This window comes from Globicephala melas, chromosome 14, assembly GCF_963455315.2.
Source record: "Globicephala melas chromosome 14, mGloMel1.2, whole genome shotgun sequence".
Classification (NCBI taxonomy): domain Eukaryota; kingdom Metazoa; phylum Chordata; class Mammalia; order Artiodactyla; family Delphinidae; genus Globicephala; species Globicephala melas.
The window spans coordinates 61,650,223-61,668,453 of NC_083327.1; the positions used below are offsets into that span (position 1 = coordinate 61,650,223).

An 18,231-nucleotide genomic window follows, 5' to 3' on the forward strand; every position below is an offset into this window, starting at 1 on the left:
TTCCCTGCTTTATTCACCCCAGAGCACTTACATCAGGTCCCATCAGCAATGTATTTGTTAATTTTGTCTATTATCTGTCTTGCCTCCACTGGAACCTGAGCAGGCATGTTCTGTCTGTTCTCTTCACTGCCATATTCTCAGAGTCTAGAACAGGGCCTGGCACATAGTAGGCACTCAAAACAATTTGAGGAATAAATGAATAAATATCCAGTTGGTCTGTACCCCAAGAAAGCAATTAGAACCAGATGTGTAGACTTAGTCATACAGGACAAGAATGCAAAGAGTGATGGTACCAGAGAAGGGCACTAGGGGACCTCTAAGCTCCTTCCAGTGCTGAGATTTTGACCTAAGTATTACACACACACACACACACACACACACACACACACACACACACAGCACACACACGCTCCATGTAGAACAGTATATACCCAATTATTTTGCTCAAAATAGTCATCTTAGAAGGTACTTGAAAAACGTGTTTTGTGGACAAAGGTGTTTGGGAAATTCTGTATGATCTCACCTTCACAGTGAAGCTCAATAATTGGAAGAATCCAAAAAGTCTCACACGTATTAGTCAGGGTTCTTCAGAGAAACAAAACCCTCACTAATAACAGATTTTGGTAACAAGAGTGGTTCGAGAGGAACAGAATCTTAAGGATGGGTTTTCTCAATTGGTCTGGGCTGTCTGGGATCGGCTGTCTAATATGATTAGATTTAAGGATGCTAATTATTCCCATTAGTAAAGGGAACACTGATGAGTTCATAGAGTGATGTGGCAATAGAGATATGCAAAATATCAACAATAGATTCTCCTAACCAAACATGTATAAGAGGCAAGTTTCTGGGTACGCATGTATGTAATCCCTTCAAATTTTTTGTCAAACTAACAAGAATAATGAGATTGGCTGGTTACTCCTAACGTTACTGGACAAAGTGGGAAAAGAAAAGAATGACTTCAGGGATTCAAATTTCCAGCTCAAGTGCTGTATAAATGACCCTGAAAGCTTCTATGTCTGCCTTGAAAGAGACTCATTTCCTGTAGCTGCAAAGCTGAGATTCCTGAGCCCAGAATCTCATCCGGCTAATGGCTGAATTACAAAACAAACTGAATTTCCAACATTGGAGGGTGTTTACTATTAAAGTGAGGGCCTTGAGTGGGAAGGAATGGGACCCTGAAAATTGGAATGGAGACATATGAGAAGGCCCTGATGAAGCTGGGGACATTGAACCTCCAAATTCCGACGAGTCTTCTTTGACAGTAGAAGCAGCCTTTCTACCTAACAAAATACCATAGACTGAGTGTCTTAAATATCAGAACTTTGTTTTCTCACAGTTCTAGAGGTTAGTCCAAGATCAAAGTGTCAACATGTCTGGTTTCTTCTGAAGCCTCTGTCCTTGGCTTTCGGATGGCCACCTTCTCACTATGTCCCCGCATGGCCTTTTCTCTGGGCTTACACAAAACTGGTGTCTCCGTGTGTCTAATGTCCTCTTTTTATAAAAACACAAGTCAGATTGGATTAGGACCCATCATAATGGCCTCATTTTAACGTAATCACCTCTTTAAAGGCCAGATCGCAAAATATAGTCACAATCTGAGGTACTAAGGGGGTTACACGTTCAATATATGAATGGAGGGCACAATTTAGCCCATAATATTGCCACTTTTAAAAGTTTCATTTTATTAAACCTCTACATTTCACAAGCACATTTGACTACAGCACCCTTAATTCACATTTTTTTTTAGATGTTGGGGATAGGAGTTTATTAATTAATTTATTTATTTTTGCTCTGTTGGCTCAGTAGTTGTGGCTCACGGGCCTAGTTGCTCCACGGCATGTGGGAATCCTCCCAAACCAGGGCTCGAACCCGTGTCCCCTGCATTAGCAGGCAGATTCTCAACCGCTGTGCCACCAGGGAAGCCCCAACTCACATTTAATTATATATCAAACAGTAATGTTACTCTGTTTGAATCTATTTTAACAATGACCTAGATTTATATAGCAATATCAATAATATTATTTATACCATATATAAAATATAATTCAATATATAATTTATATAATGTGTAGTATATTATGTATGTTTAACTTTTATATAGCAATATCAATAAGAATATTCTTAATAATAAACTTTATGACAAGACGATTGACAAAGCACTTTTATCCACATGATTTGATTCCTACCTTCTATGAGGTATACAGAGCAGATATTATTATCCCTATTTAACAAAACAGAAGATTGAATGAAACCCAGAACGGTTAATAGTTACCAAGTTCATAGAGGTAGTAAATAGTTTCTCATATTATTGGTTTCTTCTTTGTGATAGTTTTTCAATACTACATAATACCCACCCTCCCTTAACAATATACCATGGCTCTCACTTCAGATCAAGACATATTTGAACAGACATATTGTACCATATTAGTTGAAAACACAGGCTGTGGAGCCAGTCATCCTGGTTGCAAATCTGCCTTCACACTCACTGACTACATCATCTTGGAAAAGTAATTTAACACCTCTGTCTCCCAGGTACGACATAGACAACAGTACTTATTTAAGGGGGCTATTGAGAGGATGAAATGAGTTAATTCATGAAAAGTACTTCAGACATTACCTAGCACATACTATATGCTCAATAAATGTTAGCGATTACTATAGAAATATAAGTGACAGGTTTTAATAGCAAAATAACATCCTATAACATGGATGTAACATAATAGATTCAACCATTTCCCAACTCAGTCCAGTTTTTGCCATCTGTTTCCCTTCTGAAAAACAAAAAATGAACAACACTTGGAGTTTAAAAGAATCTCCAGTGCCATGTTGGCACGGATGCCTGGAATGAAGAACTCCCAAACACCTCCTAACCCTGAGCAGGCTCCAGCAGTGAGTGTGGTGGCCTGATGGTCCTTCTGAGGTCAGCAGACTTCATGTGGAAGTCTCCTAAGAACAGGCTGTCTCGTGGGACTTTGAGTATTTCCTGCCCGTGATCAGCAACATCTTTTCTTGCAGTATTTTGGCAGGTCTGTCCTTGTTCCCGGCCAGAATCAGGAAGTTCAGAAGCACATGAAAACAAACAATACATTGAAACACTTCTCTCAAATTATTCAAAGTTCAAGAAAACAAGAAATTATTCAACAATATTAGGACTTGGTATTTTATCTTATTAATTATATTTCTTCTCGTTAATGTGCCCATCCTTTTCTTCCCAACAAGTACTCTCCTTGACACTGATTTCCAGGAGACTATTTATTTTTTCTTGAAGTATATTTAGGTATAGGAAGTGATTAGATGGGGTATCACTATATTTTGCAAAAATCTGCAGGCATTTTCATGACCAGGGCTGTTTTATCCTCTGTGCAATTTTCAAATTATATTTTGTTATTAATATCAATCTTATGGATTACCAATGTTCTTAAGATCAGCATGATTTTTTTCCTTAAAATCTCTTCCCTTCATTTCAATCATCATAGCTGGATCGACTGCAAGCCAACACTGTAAAATTTCAAAATTTTACATATCTTTTAAGATCATCTAAATATTGGCTCTTTAATAAAACCTTCCCAATTTCCCAACTCCATGTGATGCCCAAAGGACTCTGCTTCTATTTCACACTACTGTCACTCAGCTAAACACAATGGACTTTTTTCAATCCTCCTTTCACTTACGCTTTCAGCAAGATCTATCTGAAAGCCATTCCCTCCCTCTTGAATTACTCTCTTCCATGACAAAATGAGCTTCTGGATTTCTTCCTATCTTTATGGCTGCCTCTTCTCCTTTACAGACTCCTCCTCCAGCAAGATATTAAATGTTAGAGTTGCTTAACCCTGGATGCCAGGCCCTATTCACCTATCACTTCATTTCCTAGGCAAATTTATACATGCCTGTAGTTTTATTTGATTTATAAATTTATATATTCATCCTAGACATTCCCTATGGGTCCAGACCCATATGTCCAACCGCCTACTTGACATTTTTGCTTTGAAATAACAGTAACACTTAAACTCAGTGTAGCCAAAGTTGATCACATGAACTTCTCCCATATCTGGTCCTTTTAAAATTCCCTTTTTCTGTGGTTAGCATAATCAATCATCCAGTTACGAAAAGCCAGAAATCTAGGAATTATCCTTGATATTTCCCTCTCCCTCAGACCTCCCAGGCAATTCCACATGTCATTTCTACCTACTAAATATGTCTAAAGTCTATTCACTTCTCTGCCAGGACCACTACCATACTCCAAGCCACCACTTCTTCTCACCTGGACTACTATCAATACAATGATCCCCTAACTAGTCCTTCTTGCCCCTTCCAATCCTTCTCTATTGTGCACCCAAAGTTGTTTTTTTCAACATGCGAATCCAGTTATATCATCTCCCCCTTAACACCATCGCATGGCTTCCTAGTTCTTTTGGAATAAGGTCAAACTCCTCAGCCTGTCCTGCAAAGCCCTGACACCTCTCCAGCCTCATTGTGCATCATGCCCCACCACATCTGCTTTGTTCTTTCCCATGATACACACTAGGTCTTGTTACAGGAGCTCAGACACACCATCCTCCTGCAATGAAGCCTTTGGACATGCACACCTGTCTGCCTGGATTGCCGCACTCGGGGTAATCATGTAATGTGTGATCCAATCAGAATACTTCCAAGTGTGAAAGGGGCACTATTACTGATTACACCAGGAGAGACAATAGGCCTAAATCAAGACTTTCCAGGGCAAATCGGGACATATGTTCACCTTAAATTAACTCCTGTTTATTCCCAAGATCTCAGATCAAATGTCACCTTCTCGGGGAGGCTCACAACCACCTCCCTAGCAAAGTGAAGTTCATTGTAACTTTCTTGACATCAATAGACCTCTCTTTTGTTCCAGTACCCAAAGTTGCAACTTTACATCTATGCATATAATTCTTCTATGCTGTCCCCTCCAAGAGAATGTAAACTCCATGAGGCAAAGACTGTTCCCAAGGTTCTTCACCATTGTATTGCCTGCCAAAAATATCATGTCTCATAAATATCATTTATATTAAATATCATTTATCAAATGAAGGACATGAAATGACTCCTCTGTGAGAATTTCCTTTTTCTGTGATGGCTACAACCAACCATCCAGTTATGCAAGACAAAAATCTACAAATTATCTCTGATGCTTCCCTTTCCCTCAGCCGCAGGATTCGGTCCCTCCCTGTGTCCGTTTTCTTTGTAGCCTCTTCTCTCTCTCCTCCTCTTCATTCTGTGCTTCTTCCTCCCCCACCTCTTCTGCTGTATGTATATTTTTTTTCCAGAAAGCTAACATACTCATGAAATCCAAAGGACGTCTCTTCCTAGTGACAAGTGGTTTCAGAAAGAGTGTTCTAATTTAAATTATTCACCTGTACCCACAGAAATTTGCTTACTGAAGACCTGGTATGACAGTCTAAATCACACCTTCAATCATTGTTCTAAAATGTGAAGTCCTTTTAAATGTAAAATTATATTAAATTTTTTAATTGAATGTTAAATGATTCTCTTTCAGTTCTACTAACTGCAACAGTTTTGTAGATGACTAGGAAGTTATTTTAGACCCAGAAATGTGCAAGTTATTTATCCATATAAAATCAGAAAACCTCACAGCACTTCTGAGACAGGGATCCAAACCCAAATATCCCAGTATCACTAAAAGTTAGATTCCTTCTGGCTTTATACCATATTTACTCATTTCTATGAATCTCTTCTAGATTATTAATGATCTTAGTGCCAGGATGACATCTTCTGTTCATTTGTGTTTCCCTTTCCCCACCTACTTTCCAACACTTTGTATAATGTTTTGCATGACAATTTATCAAAAGGAACTGAATTAGTCTAGGGTCTCCTCAGAGCCTGCTCTAGAATTGGCCCCTTTGCTGACACACTTACCCAAAAGTTCTACTTCCCTACAAGATACCTAGCTCTCCAATGGAGTCTAGACTCCCTGTAGTCTAACCTGCATCATCTGAGACTCGTGGCTTCTAGTGTCATGATCTGTGGCACCCCCTGTGGTCCTGGGCTTATAGTACAGACATGAAGCATCTTGATTTCCTCAGGACACAGCTTTGGTACTGACTTTCATTAACCCTGACCTGCCCAGCAGAGGGAGGAAAAACACAGCCTTGGAAGGTCAAGAAAGCCATGAAAAACATTATGGGTGATCTGACTGGTCACTGTTGTAAAGAATGGAGACATTGGCTCTGCACAGCAGTGGTTTAGAGAGCAATGGCTCCGAGGCCACCTGGCTTCTGATCCCAATTCAGTGACTTACAAACTCTGTGTTCCTCAGCACAACATGGACGTTAGACATACCTACCTCAGGTGGACAGTTATGAGGACTAAACCAGCTCATACATGTACAGTCCTTAAAACAGTTCCTGACTTTGAAATTCTCCTAAATAATACCTACTGTGGTGGGGGAGGGCACAGGAATCTCAGAACAGCAACAAAATAATAATAATAGCTACTGTTTTTTTGTAGGTTTTTTTGAGTGCCTATAACGTGCCAGGCATTGTGTGTGTGTATTATACATTTATTAAAAAATAGCAAGCTTTGCTTCGGTGAGATTCTGGAGGTAAAAAGCGTTATCCCAGAAATAAGTGAATAATGTGCAAGCTTACACTGGTGTTTTCATTACTTAAGGCAGATCCAGATCACGTATTCCCTAAACTGACTCCTCAGATTATTCCCCTTATTCTCAATCTTTGCAAGAAGACATGTGCTTGGTGTCCTTTTAAGTCCTTTTACAGCTTCTTGGAATTCTCTTTAGGCATTCCTGCTGCTTCTTGTTCAATATCTTTTTTTATTAGTCTTCTGTGTTCCTAGTGATTGTAACTTTTTTTCTCATTTCCCCCTGTAAAACCATCAAGCTAAAGAATGTCTAGTCTGAGTTAAAACATACCATACCCGCCTTAAAAAATAAAAGCACTGCTATTTATATATTCACTTTTGCAGCATTTAAGTCCCAAAATGTGCATTTGTCACGAAGTATTTAATAATTCTAAAGCTGCAAGGTAATAAAGTACAGGCAATAGAACATTAACTCTAACTTGGTGAAATTTCCCTTTCTCTGATTTTGACAGAAAGTACAAGGTTTTTTCAAAGAGAAGAAAAAAAAGGACTTTTTGCACATGCAAGGAAAACTTTATATTGTTCCTTTTGCCAAAAGCATGGTTTCTGGACAAATAACTCCTGGTTCCTCTGTTTCCAACACACAAAGCTCTCTCAGCGACAGCCCAGAAAGACACAATTAGTGCAACAGACCACTGGAGAGGTTCTTAGTAACGAGACAGGCCCAGCCCCACTCAGGAAAGTAAAGCAGAAGCTTGAACCTCTGGGTGGGAAACTGGGGTGTCATCAGCCATCTTGGATCTCACGTGGGCTCACAGTACTCAGAACGGCCCTCTCTGCCTGACTCATCTACACTGGCTGCCTGTCCTATCCCATAAATCTGTGGAGTGATTAAATTGCACAAACTTTCTCCTTTTTATTTGGCTAGATAAACGTCTTAGGAGAAATAATTCACTTTGCTAATTGAGAGTAGTCATCTGAAATATTCACAGCCGCCAGCTCTGGGGCAGTGCAGCCTGTTGAAAGTTCCAGTGTGAGATTTGGGGATCTGACTTCTCTCTGCCTTCATTTTGCAAGTTTGTGGCAGTGACATGAATTAGAAATGTCTAAGGAAGCGCAAAGGGATACCTTTCACGGGAGCGTCTTCTCTCCTGCCAGAATGGTGGCCCAGTAGCACCTTTCTGACTCTACGACCATCTTCCTCGTTCATTGTGGTGCCCCATGAATGTCTATCCCGTGGTCCCTGCAGCTGTTCTCGTTATCTTCTTCCTTCGTCTCAGAGGCCATCAGAGCACAGTAGCTACTGCTCTGTTCCTTTCTCGCTTCTTTTCCCCACCCTGAAATGACCTTGACACCATGACTGGGGCCAAAGTCTGGTTCTCGTCATGTGGCCCGTGTTTCAGCCACTGTAAGTTGTCATCGCTGTCAGCGTCTCCACCCTCTTTGCCAGTTACATAAGAGGCCACATAACGTCTACTCCCTCCCAAGCTTTTATTAAGCAGAAACGGCCTGAGAGGCCAAGTGGGCAAGAGGTCCATCCTGGAACCTCGTCCCCCGGGAGGGTGAGTGGCTGTCTCAGCTCTCTGCCTGTGTTGGCAGCTTTAAATACCCGAGGACGACATGTTATGTTTTCGGCCTGAAGGGGCAAAAGAGAAGCAGCCCTTTCAAAATAAGAATTCCCCCGCTGTTTGTTTCCTTTTGGCACACAATAAGAACAGAGCGAGGACACGATTCTGAGCTGTCAACGCTTCCTCCCTGCTTCCACTGCACCTTCCGTTTGCCAGAAAAAAATTTGCTTCAGTTAAACAAGGGTCTAATGAATAGTCAAAGTAATTGTTTAGCTTGGATATAAGGCCTTAGGTAAACAGATGATTGCTTGAGACCGTGGGCCAGTAAAAGCAGTGCAGTAGGACGCCACTCGTTCTGTTCTTCGGACCAGTGGCCTCTGCTCCTCCAGGAACCATGGTTACTGAATGATTTCTCTCTTCCCACGAGCATATTGAAGCAATTTAATATCAGAAGGGGCTCATGAAAGCAGGGAGAAGGAGCAAGAACTTTCTATATGAGAAATATATACTGAAAACTTTCGTTTTACCCCATTCAAGCTTTGATTCAATAGAACACTGAAGCTACGGAATCTTTGGTTTGTTTGTATTTAACTTTTCATGTTGAAGAATTTCTAAAATGCATTGTTAGCCCACTTACAGTTGTCCTGCCTCCTGCCTCATTAGTATTTTTAATATGATTTCATCCTTCTTCAAAGCAATTAGCTGCCACACCTAAAGGCCATCGTTAGGTTCATGAGTATCTGCTTCCAAGACTATAATAATAGTTACAGAAAGAATAAACACTGCAACGGAACCTTTCGGGTTTTGTAGTTTGTTGTTGTTGCTGTTGATTTGTTTTGTTTGTTTGTTTAGGTATCTTTTCTATCAACATGCTTCACTGTTACTTGTCTCTTTTTCTCAGAAGTGGGCTGGCATCATAAAAAAATTATCTTAATTAAGAGCTTCGGTAAATTAGTTGCCAGGTCATTTGAGTTCTGCTGAATAATACTTTTAATAATCGCTTTCCATTTCTTACTTGAAAATAATAAATGCCTTGTTGATCCAGAGCAGGATTTGGTCGTCTTATTCATGCAGCCCATTTCCACTGAACTGCTATTTGAATAAACAGCATCTATCTGATTGAATCTCAAATTCATCAAGGGGGTAGATTCCCCTGGTATTTAGTTTCCTGGAATCATGATGAATATATATTTGGTTTATGGGCAACTAGCAATCAGAGCATACATTATGCAATAAAAAGTTAATGCTTAACTGTTTATACAGTTTTTTTATCCTGATGCTATAGGAGCAGGGTTGGTTAAGAACATGGGTTTTGGAGCCAGTTCTGAGTTTGAGCACGAGCTCCCCACTCACTAGCTCTGAGCACAGACAAAATATCAAATTTCCATTAGCTTCAGTTTCCTCATCTGTGAACGGTATAATAATAATACCTCCTTCATTGGGTTGTTGGGTAGATGATATGAGATAACGCATGTGAAATGCTCAACACAGCATAAGTATTCAATAATGTTAATCGTCATGTTATTTTTCAGGCACCTGATAATTTCCTCACAACAATCCTGTGGGGAGATGGGGGGGAATGCTATATAATGCAAATTTAAATATTAGAAAACTGGACCTCGAAGTAGTTATTGATTTGCCCAAGGTCACCAAGGTGGCAAAATTCTGATCCTCTCAGTAACAAGAGTTTCCTGACTCTCAGCGTATCACCACCACCCCCCCCTTTACCCGTTCCGCCACCTGGTGCTGTCTCCTCACGATTTATCTAAATCTGAAGTCTAAATCTAAAGTCATGAGGACGGGCCACCTCTGCCTTAGACCCTCAGATGGACAGATGGAATAAACTCTGGAAGAGGCTTTAAAACCCACATTGATATTAGACAGAAAATTTCTGGCAAAATAGTATCTTCAGAACTACAAAGTCAGGATGAACTCTTTGGTAACACTGAGAAGCAAATACCAGTGAGGAAGTGAGTTCCAATTAGTGAGCTTGCAACCCATAGGAGAAGCCCAAAGGGATGACACAACAGGTGAACAAATCCACAAGCCGAGCCAGCTTTAGACCAAATGAAGACAGTCTCATCTCTGCAGAGGTTTTCTTTTATTATTATTTATTCATTTATATGGTTGAGCCAGGTCTTAGTTGCAGCAGGCTGGCTCTTTAGCTGTGGCTTGCTGCCTCCCTAGTTGTGGCATGCAAACTCTTAGTTGTGGCATGCATGTGGGACCTATTTTCCTGACCAGAGATCGAACCCGGGCCCCCTGCATTGGGAGTGCGGAGTCTTAACCGCTACACCACCAGGGAAGTCCCAGTCTTTCTAGGTTTTCAAGTGTGTGTCTATCTTACTGTCACTCATAAAATATAAATTCATTCAAAGGCAGTGCTGCATTTGTTGTATCATTTTTAACATGCTGTATTTTCTTGATAAATACTAAAAGCACAGCTTCTATCATGTGGAGGTCTATGACTTTTTTTTAACTTTAAAAACCAGGTGCGCACACTTCATAGACAAAAAATCAATGGTATTGAGAGGAGAGATCTTTGCCTATGAAGTTTAACAAGCTAGATTTAAGGACTGGCCCTGCTAATTATAAGCTTAAAGCACCATAAACTCAGGCAGTCAATTAAAGTCAATAGACAAATGGATAAAGAAGATACGGTATAGATACACAATGGAATATTACTCAGTCATAAAAAAGAATGAAATTCTGTCACTGCAGCAACGTGGGTGGGCCTAGAGAATGCTATGCTTAGTGAAATTAGTCATACAGAAAAAGACAAAAACTGTATGATATTACTTATATGTGGAATCTAAAAATTAATACAAGTGAATGTATATAGCAAAACAGAAAGAGACAGATACAGAAAACAAACCAGTGGTTACCAGAGGGCAGAAGGAAGAGGGGAGAAAGAAGAAAGATAGGGTTATCAGATTAAGAGATGCAAACTACTATGTATAAAATAGATAAGCAACAAGGATATACTGTATAGCACTAGGAATTGCTGTCATTATCTTGTAATAACATTTAAAAGAATATAATCTGTAAAAACACTGAATCACTATGCTATACACCTGAAACTAATATAATATTGTAAATCAACAACACTTCAATATAAAATAATAAAAGTTTAAACATACATAAAGTCAGTCTACTGAGTGCCTTTAAGGGGTCTGAGTCCTGAGCTGGGGCCAGTAGGGTGAATAGCAATCGTTCACCCTCTTTTCTGAGCCTCTATTTTCTCACCTACAAAGTAAGGGTAATAATATGACTCTCCTCACAAGGCTATTGTGAAGATCCAATGAGAAAAACAAGAAAATAAATATACAGTGATGTTTGTGAAAGTGCTTTGTAAACTCTGTAGAAAGTTACAAACATAAGGTGTTGAAGACAACTCGAGGAGAGGAAAACTCCTCAGCTTTTTCTGGTGGCTTTCCTATGACTATTGACCATCCAGCCCCACGAATTTATCAAATACTAGCATTCTCTTTTTTAATGTCAGATTATATTCATATTTTTAAATATACTTTTCCATCTCTTCTCTCCTCCTCCCACTTTACTGTGTTCCATAAATTGTAATGTTCTTTAATATCAATATGACACTACAGTATCAGATTATACAAAACATTAAATAAAGCATCAGTATAAAATTCAAAGCAAAGAATAGCCCAAGGGCTCACAGCTTACAGTTTACAAGCCCATGTGTACACAAGGCCCATCTGTGAGGGATATTTTAAACACTGTCAATTGCATGGGTTATAGCTGATGGAGATCTCATCCAGGCTCTGGTTAACTCCAGGAGTTAATGAGAGAAGACTGTTCCTGCTCTGTACTCGTAGGCTGAGGCCCTAGTGCCACCTCTTGTCTTGGAAAGAGTGGTTTATGGAAATGGAAGCATCACTCTTGGAACTGAAACCTTCCCCAATTCAAGTCTTCCGGAAATATATTAGGTCTACTATATTTTTACCTCTCCTCTGATTCCGTATTATATGTACTAATTGGTGAATTTGGTCATTATATCTATTCTTGTTAACAGAAGACATTCACTTAGAGTTTGCTAAGTACCAGACAACACACAAAGCACTACAGAGAAATGCAAAACACATAATATGCATGATCCCTGCCTTGCAGGATTGTAGAAGGAAAATCAGCATTTATTTCCAGGCAGCAAGTGTTATTTCAGATTCTCCAACCAATGACACCTTGAAGTGAAGTAACTGAGGCTCAGAGAAATACATTTTCTAAGCTCACACAGCTAGCAAGTGTCTGAGCCAGGTTTATCCAAGGTCTACCTTGTTCTGAAGTCCACGTGAAACCTTTCCACTCAACTTCACTAGTTTCCTTAATCAGGGAAGGTGAACACAGACATTAAAGGAAACCTACAAATGAATAAGGGCTAGAAATTCTACAGACTCATAAGTGCAAGGGAGACTGAGGGTCTAAAGTACCCGGAGCTAGACTGGCCCTGATCTGAGCAGATTCTCAAGCAGGTCAATGAATGATACAACCTGAGAAACAAGTAAGGTGGATGCCAGCCGGAAAAAAAACAAAAACAAAAACTGTGCTGAAACCAAGAAAAATAGCACTGTGGGCAATTAAAACTTCTAATTAGAATAAAAGCTATAATCCCAGCACACCGTTTTGTCCTCCAGATTAAGATGCTTCATCTTTATGGCACTAGGAAGAATAAAAAGGACTATGGAAACTTTGTAAGTTACCAAAATGTTCACAGACCTATCTTCCAGGCAAATAGAAAGGAGTGCTGCTTCATTTGTTAGAATATTGCCAAGTTCACTACACTCAGCATTCATTAAATATCCCTTCCCACATAGCGCTCTCTTAAACAAGGTGAATGGAATCATTTTTCCCCTGTTATTTGGTGTAGGTTCCAGTGACATAAGTGGGTAGGAGGATTTACAGAGGAAAAGTGAATACACTTGGCAACGTTTTCAAACATTTGCTTGGATTTTGTTTTCTAGGAGATGTACGACTGAGGGGTCAGACGGGGGTTCCTGCTGAACGCCGCGGCTCCTACCCATTCATTGACTTCCGCCTCCTTAACAGTGAGTAATCAAGTGTACCTGGAAAGGAACAAATGTTTCCTTGAAAAAAAAATTCTCATTTCCCTCTGAACTTCAAAACCCTTGGAGGTCCGCCTTCCTTCCTCCATCTCTCCCTGCCCAGTTGCAAATTAACCCTTGGTCTTTAGATTTCCTTAGTAGTGAAGTCATTCGGGCCCTGCCCTACCTCACAGAGCTTCAATGAGGGTCCAGTGAAATCACGCCAGCTTTAGAAACGTAAATCTTGAAAACAGTGAAGCCTGACACGAGGAAGCTATTCCTTTCATTATCCAGGACATTCTCTCCACCTTCAGCCGGGACTAGACTAGAGGAGATTCTATTTTATTTTTAAAACCCCACAGGGTAACCTACTGTACAGCTGCCCTTAGTAACCATCCATTATCTAATTTTACTTTCTTTATCTAATCTAAGTCCTGAGGTCTGTTCTTGCATCCCTGGTAAAACGCTTCACCACGGCAAAGTCCTTTCAGCCTGCACTTGCTGCTGCTTCCTCCAGTGTGACTACTTCAGAAGTTCATTTATTTCTAACTTTCCCCTTCATATACTATTCCTCCTTTGGAGATCTGCTCCACCTCTGATTTATAATTCTCTTAATTTCATGTTCCTTTGGAAACCTGAACCAGTACCAGTCACCCCTCCAGATTTCATGTCTTCTAACTGTCACAATCATCCTTCACTTGGGACTTGGGGGTGGGGAATGAAGAAAATGGATAAATTTCACAACTTGCTCCAAGATTTTCGGTATGTGGTTCTCATAGCGCTTCTCATCCATAAATTTCAAAGTGCTGGGTTGTACCCACAAAATATTACTTTCCTTTGGCATAAACGAGTTCAACTCAAGAGGTAATTTGATTTACCTTGACCCCTGAAAATTACTAGGAGAAATTGCAACTTGCTATTTCTGATCCTTAGATCTGCCAAAGGCCAGTGAAAGATGGACATGTGTATTTCTCCTGGTTTGTCCACCTCCCATATCACTGTACAGTATCTGTTTTTTCAGCTCTGTCAGAGACACAGGGATTCGGAGTAACTCTTTTCATACTAGAGACCACTTCCCCCACCCAGACCCAAAAAAATGCATTTTAGAGGATACAGTCGAGTTCCTAGACTAATGCAATATTGGTTACAGCCTATGGGGAGCTCTGATGGTGTCTCTTACCCCGCCTTATAACCCTAAACGCGTTGTTCCAGCTACCCATGGAAGTTATCCTTTTGACAGCCCCTAGCCTGTATGGATTTCCAGGTCCCAGCCATATGGTCCCACCAAGCAGTGCGGGGATAAGCAAGGGTCCAATTCACTGTCTTATACAGACCAGGACTCTCAACGGCATCACATACCTAGGGTCAGAGGCAGAAAATAACCAAAAAGCCTCTTTTCAATAAATGAGATGTTATATCATGGGTCCTAATATACGCCATGAACAAATTAGGAAAATAGGAGACATTTCTCCTTAAAATTCCAAGGTTCCAAATGATAAACTTTTTCTGTTTATCTTAGTGTTAATGAGCAACATCAACTACTAATGATAGTTATCCTTGCAGGTGGGATTATGGAATATTTAACTGTCTACATCTTAGGTTTCTGTAACACTTGGATTTTTTTTTAATACTTTGTTTCACTTTTTAAGCTGAAAAAAACTGGAAATTATAAAAATTTGAAGAGAAACTCAATGCAGATAATACTTCGCTGTTATATTATTCACAACATAATATTAGACCATCTGTAAGCAGATGCCATCCTGTCATCCCTCTGCCGTAGGTCCTCCAGGAACTTCCTGGTACCTGGACTCAACCCTAGCCTCCTTCCCCTGACTCTCTGCCCTCCATCCCCATTTCACCTTGCCTGTTGCTCATGACCTCCCACCTGCCGAGTGAGTGTTGGCCATCCATCCTGCAATTCCCTTTCTCCTCTGCTCAGCACTCCACTCTGGATAACTCTTTCACTCGTATTTCTTTATCAGTAACATATGCTAAGGCAATAATAATTTGCCTTCACTGTACTTTGTTTTCTAAGTGGTCTCAATTTTTTTTCCTCTATACAGAAAACCACATCCCAAGATAGACTACAAGATCCGAAAGGATATTCTCTTTAGAGTTATTGACATCTTAGTAACTCCTGTTAACTGACCAATTAAAGGGTCCCCTTGAAAAGATTATATTAAATAATTATAAATGTCAATCATCCTCTTCCTTTAACCAAACAAATCAGATAGAACTGAAGCCCTCTGAGATTTTTCCTTATTTGTGATACTACCCATTCCATTGTCTAGAACCAATGACATTACTGTGGTCACTCTCCACAGTTTCCTTAGTCTACAGTTAAAGCAGATTGTCACCAAGTAGCAGCAGATGTGTGCATATCTATGTTATATAGAGTCACATAAGATATAATACATGTGTCACATCTCCTACTGCCTTATCATATACAGTCTACTTAATTCTCTTTGATCTCTTTCATGTCCTTGCTGTGGTTTGCCTGAGTTGTTAGTGTGTGCTTTCTGCCTAAAGGGAAACATTTTAAATATAACTTTATAAAAAATTTGAAATAAACCCCTGAGAATATTTTGAGACTTCCTCCTAAAGCTTTTAGTTTTACCAGCTGATTCCAATTCTACGTGATAAGTGCCAAACTAAAGTGATTTTTAAATGTAATTTACCTTAATTTTGAGTCAGTTTTTTCGAAGAATAGGCACAGACACATTTTCCTCAGGTGCTTGCAGTTCTGCACACTCTCCCAAGGTAGAATCTCATCTAGGACTTTAAAAAAAAAAAAGCTTGTACGAAAAACTGAATCACCGTAGCCTCTCTTCCCTGTGTCTGCATCCCTACAGCATTCCTCCTGAAAGGCTTTTTGAAACCTACATGGCTGCCATTCCCTGTCCAGAGTGTCCCTGATGGCTTACCCTCCACCACCCACCTCAGCTATGCCTTGAATGGCTGAAACATGCCTAAGCAAAACTGTACACTAAGTAGTAAGACCCATTGTACTTCTCCATGGGCCCCACTAGCCACAGCCCCCAACCTGTCACAACAGGACAGGAGACATCAGAATTCATATCTAACATAACTTTCCTTCTATCAGAACAGTCTCTAGATATTCAAACAGAGAACTAGAACAAGGATGGGCAAACGACAGCTCATGCGCCAAATCTGCGTCCCTACCCTGCCTGTTGTTGTCAACAAGATTTGATTGGAATGCAGCCATGCCCATCCATTTATATATTGCCTACAGCTACTTTCACCCTACAACAGCAGAGTAGTTGCAACAAAGACCATATGGCCCGCAAAGCCCCAAATACTGAGTATATGGCCCTTTACAGAAAAAAGTTACCAACGTTTAAGTTAGATTTTTAATCGGGGTAAAAGAGTTTATGACATCAATATAGGCACATTTAGTCCAGTCTGTTTTCCTTTGTTAATGTCATATTTTTTTCCTTTTCAATTCCCAGTGCCATCACGTTACATTAAGAATGGTCTCACATTAACCAAATTTACATGCAGTAGAAGTATAAACAAAAAGGGAAACTCTTGCTGATCCAGATTTTAAACTCCGCAAGTATAATTTCTAAATGCACACATTTTTCTTGCAAGAGGTGCTCCTTTCCCCATATTCTGTGAGGGCATAGTACTACCATGCCCATGTACCTGTCATCTACATTTAAGGTGACAATATATACCTGGTTTGCCGGAGATGGTCCTAATTTACACCTGTTGTCTAGGCATACCCATTAATAATGCCACTTTTCAACTCCCAAAACATCCTTATTTGGACAATAAATTACAAGGCCAATGGATTGTATGGTTTTTCCCCCAAAAAGTACTCTGAGACAACACCCCTCCTATGTCACATGCAATCTGAGAATGAAGATCAGAAAATCCTCCTCATAAGGAATTCATCCAGATCAATAGAAACATGTGAGATAAAATTACTTGTTAATAGCCAGTTTCAGGTCCTATTGATATTTCATACAATTTAGAAAAGAGGCATCTATGTGAATTTCTAGAAGCTTCTCTGGATAAGTAGCAGGAAACTGTGACTTCAGCACCATTGTGTGGGACACAGGAATTATAGACTTTTAAAGAAGAGAGTCATCTTTATCTCTAAGCATGGAGGGGCAGAACAGAATGTGAAAAAAGGGTGACAGTTATTTTTAATCCACATGAGGTTCTAAAACAGAGAACTGGAGGAGGGCAGGAGGGATGGGAATGTAATGGCTCATCTTATCCCCATGCTGATTTCCTATATACTGACTTCATTTACTGACTTTGGGGGGAAACGAGAGAGGGGAAAATGTAGAGGAGTGTTCGGAGAGACGGGTGGCCAGAGATGAACGTCGCAGAAGCAATTACAGTTTCTGCAGAGCAGGTGGCTCCAGTGACCCCTGCTACATCTCTGTCTCCTGGCTTAATATAATCAGGAGCCTGAGTAGATAATGACTAGGTGGAGATGTTCCCGTGGCAACCACTTCAGAGCAACACGATGTGATTTCCACACTGGCTCAGCAAAGGAAGTGACATACAAAACAAACATGCCCAGTGACTGTGGAGCTTGAGAGAAAGAAGGAGCATCAGCTGGAGGTTTTAGGGCACCAGATATCAGCTGCCACAGAGAGCCTGGAGCTCGAGACCAGCCCCGGGGCTGTGCAATAGTAGGTTAATTGGCTATTTGGCTTTTCCTGTCAGTTAATTTGCTAATCTCGATGTTTAAAGTTCTATTCCTCCAGATCTGCCTCTCCAGGCAGGGCCATTTTAGCTGCACAAGCATGAGGTAATTTTAGTAGCACTACCAAAATATTTTCCTTTGATCATTATTTCCAACACAGAATATTTGCAAACATATATATATTGACCTTTTTATGAAGAATTGACCCAGAGACTCAAATGCTTTTTTTTTTTAATGCTTTTTTAAAAGCTTCCATCTAAACACATTACACCCTGCAGAAATATAAAATACATTCACAAAATGAGTCACCCAAAAGCCACCCTGCATGTTACAAACCATC

At 40.1% G+C, this 18,231-nt stretch overlaps 1 protein-coding gene across 3 annotated transcripts in view; it reads left to right on the forward strand.

Annotated features, from left to right (window-relative positions):
* PDE7B (phosphodiesterase 7B) overlaps positions 1-18,231 on the forward strand; it is a 337,178-nt gene that overhangs the window by 239,626 nt on the left and 79,321 nt on the right. For all 3 annotated transcript variants that reach the window (XM_030853384.2, XM_030853383.2, XM_060283815.1), the window contains one exon: positions 13,127-13,210. In XM_030853384.2, the coding sequence (XP_030709244.1) occupies positions 13,127-13,210 (84 nt within the window). The remainder of the gene's footprint in view (positions 1-13,126; positions 13,211-18,231) is intronic.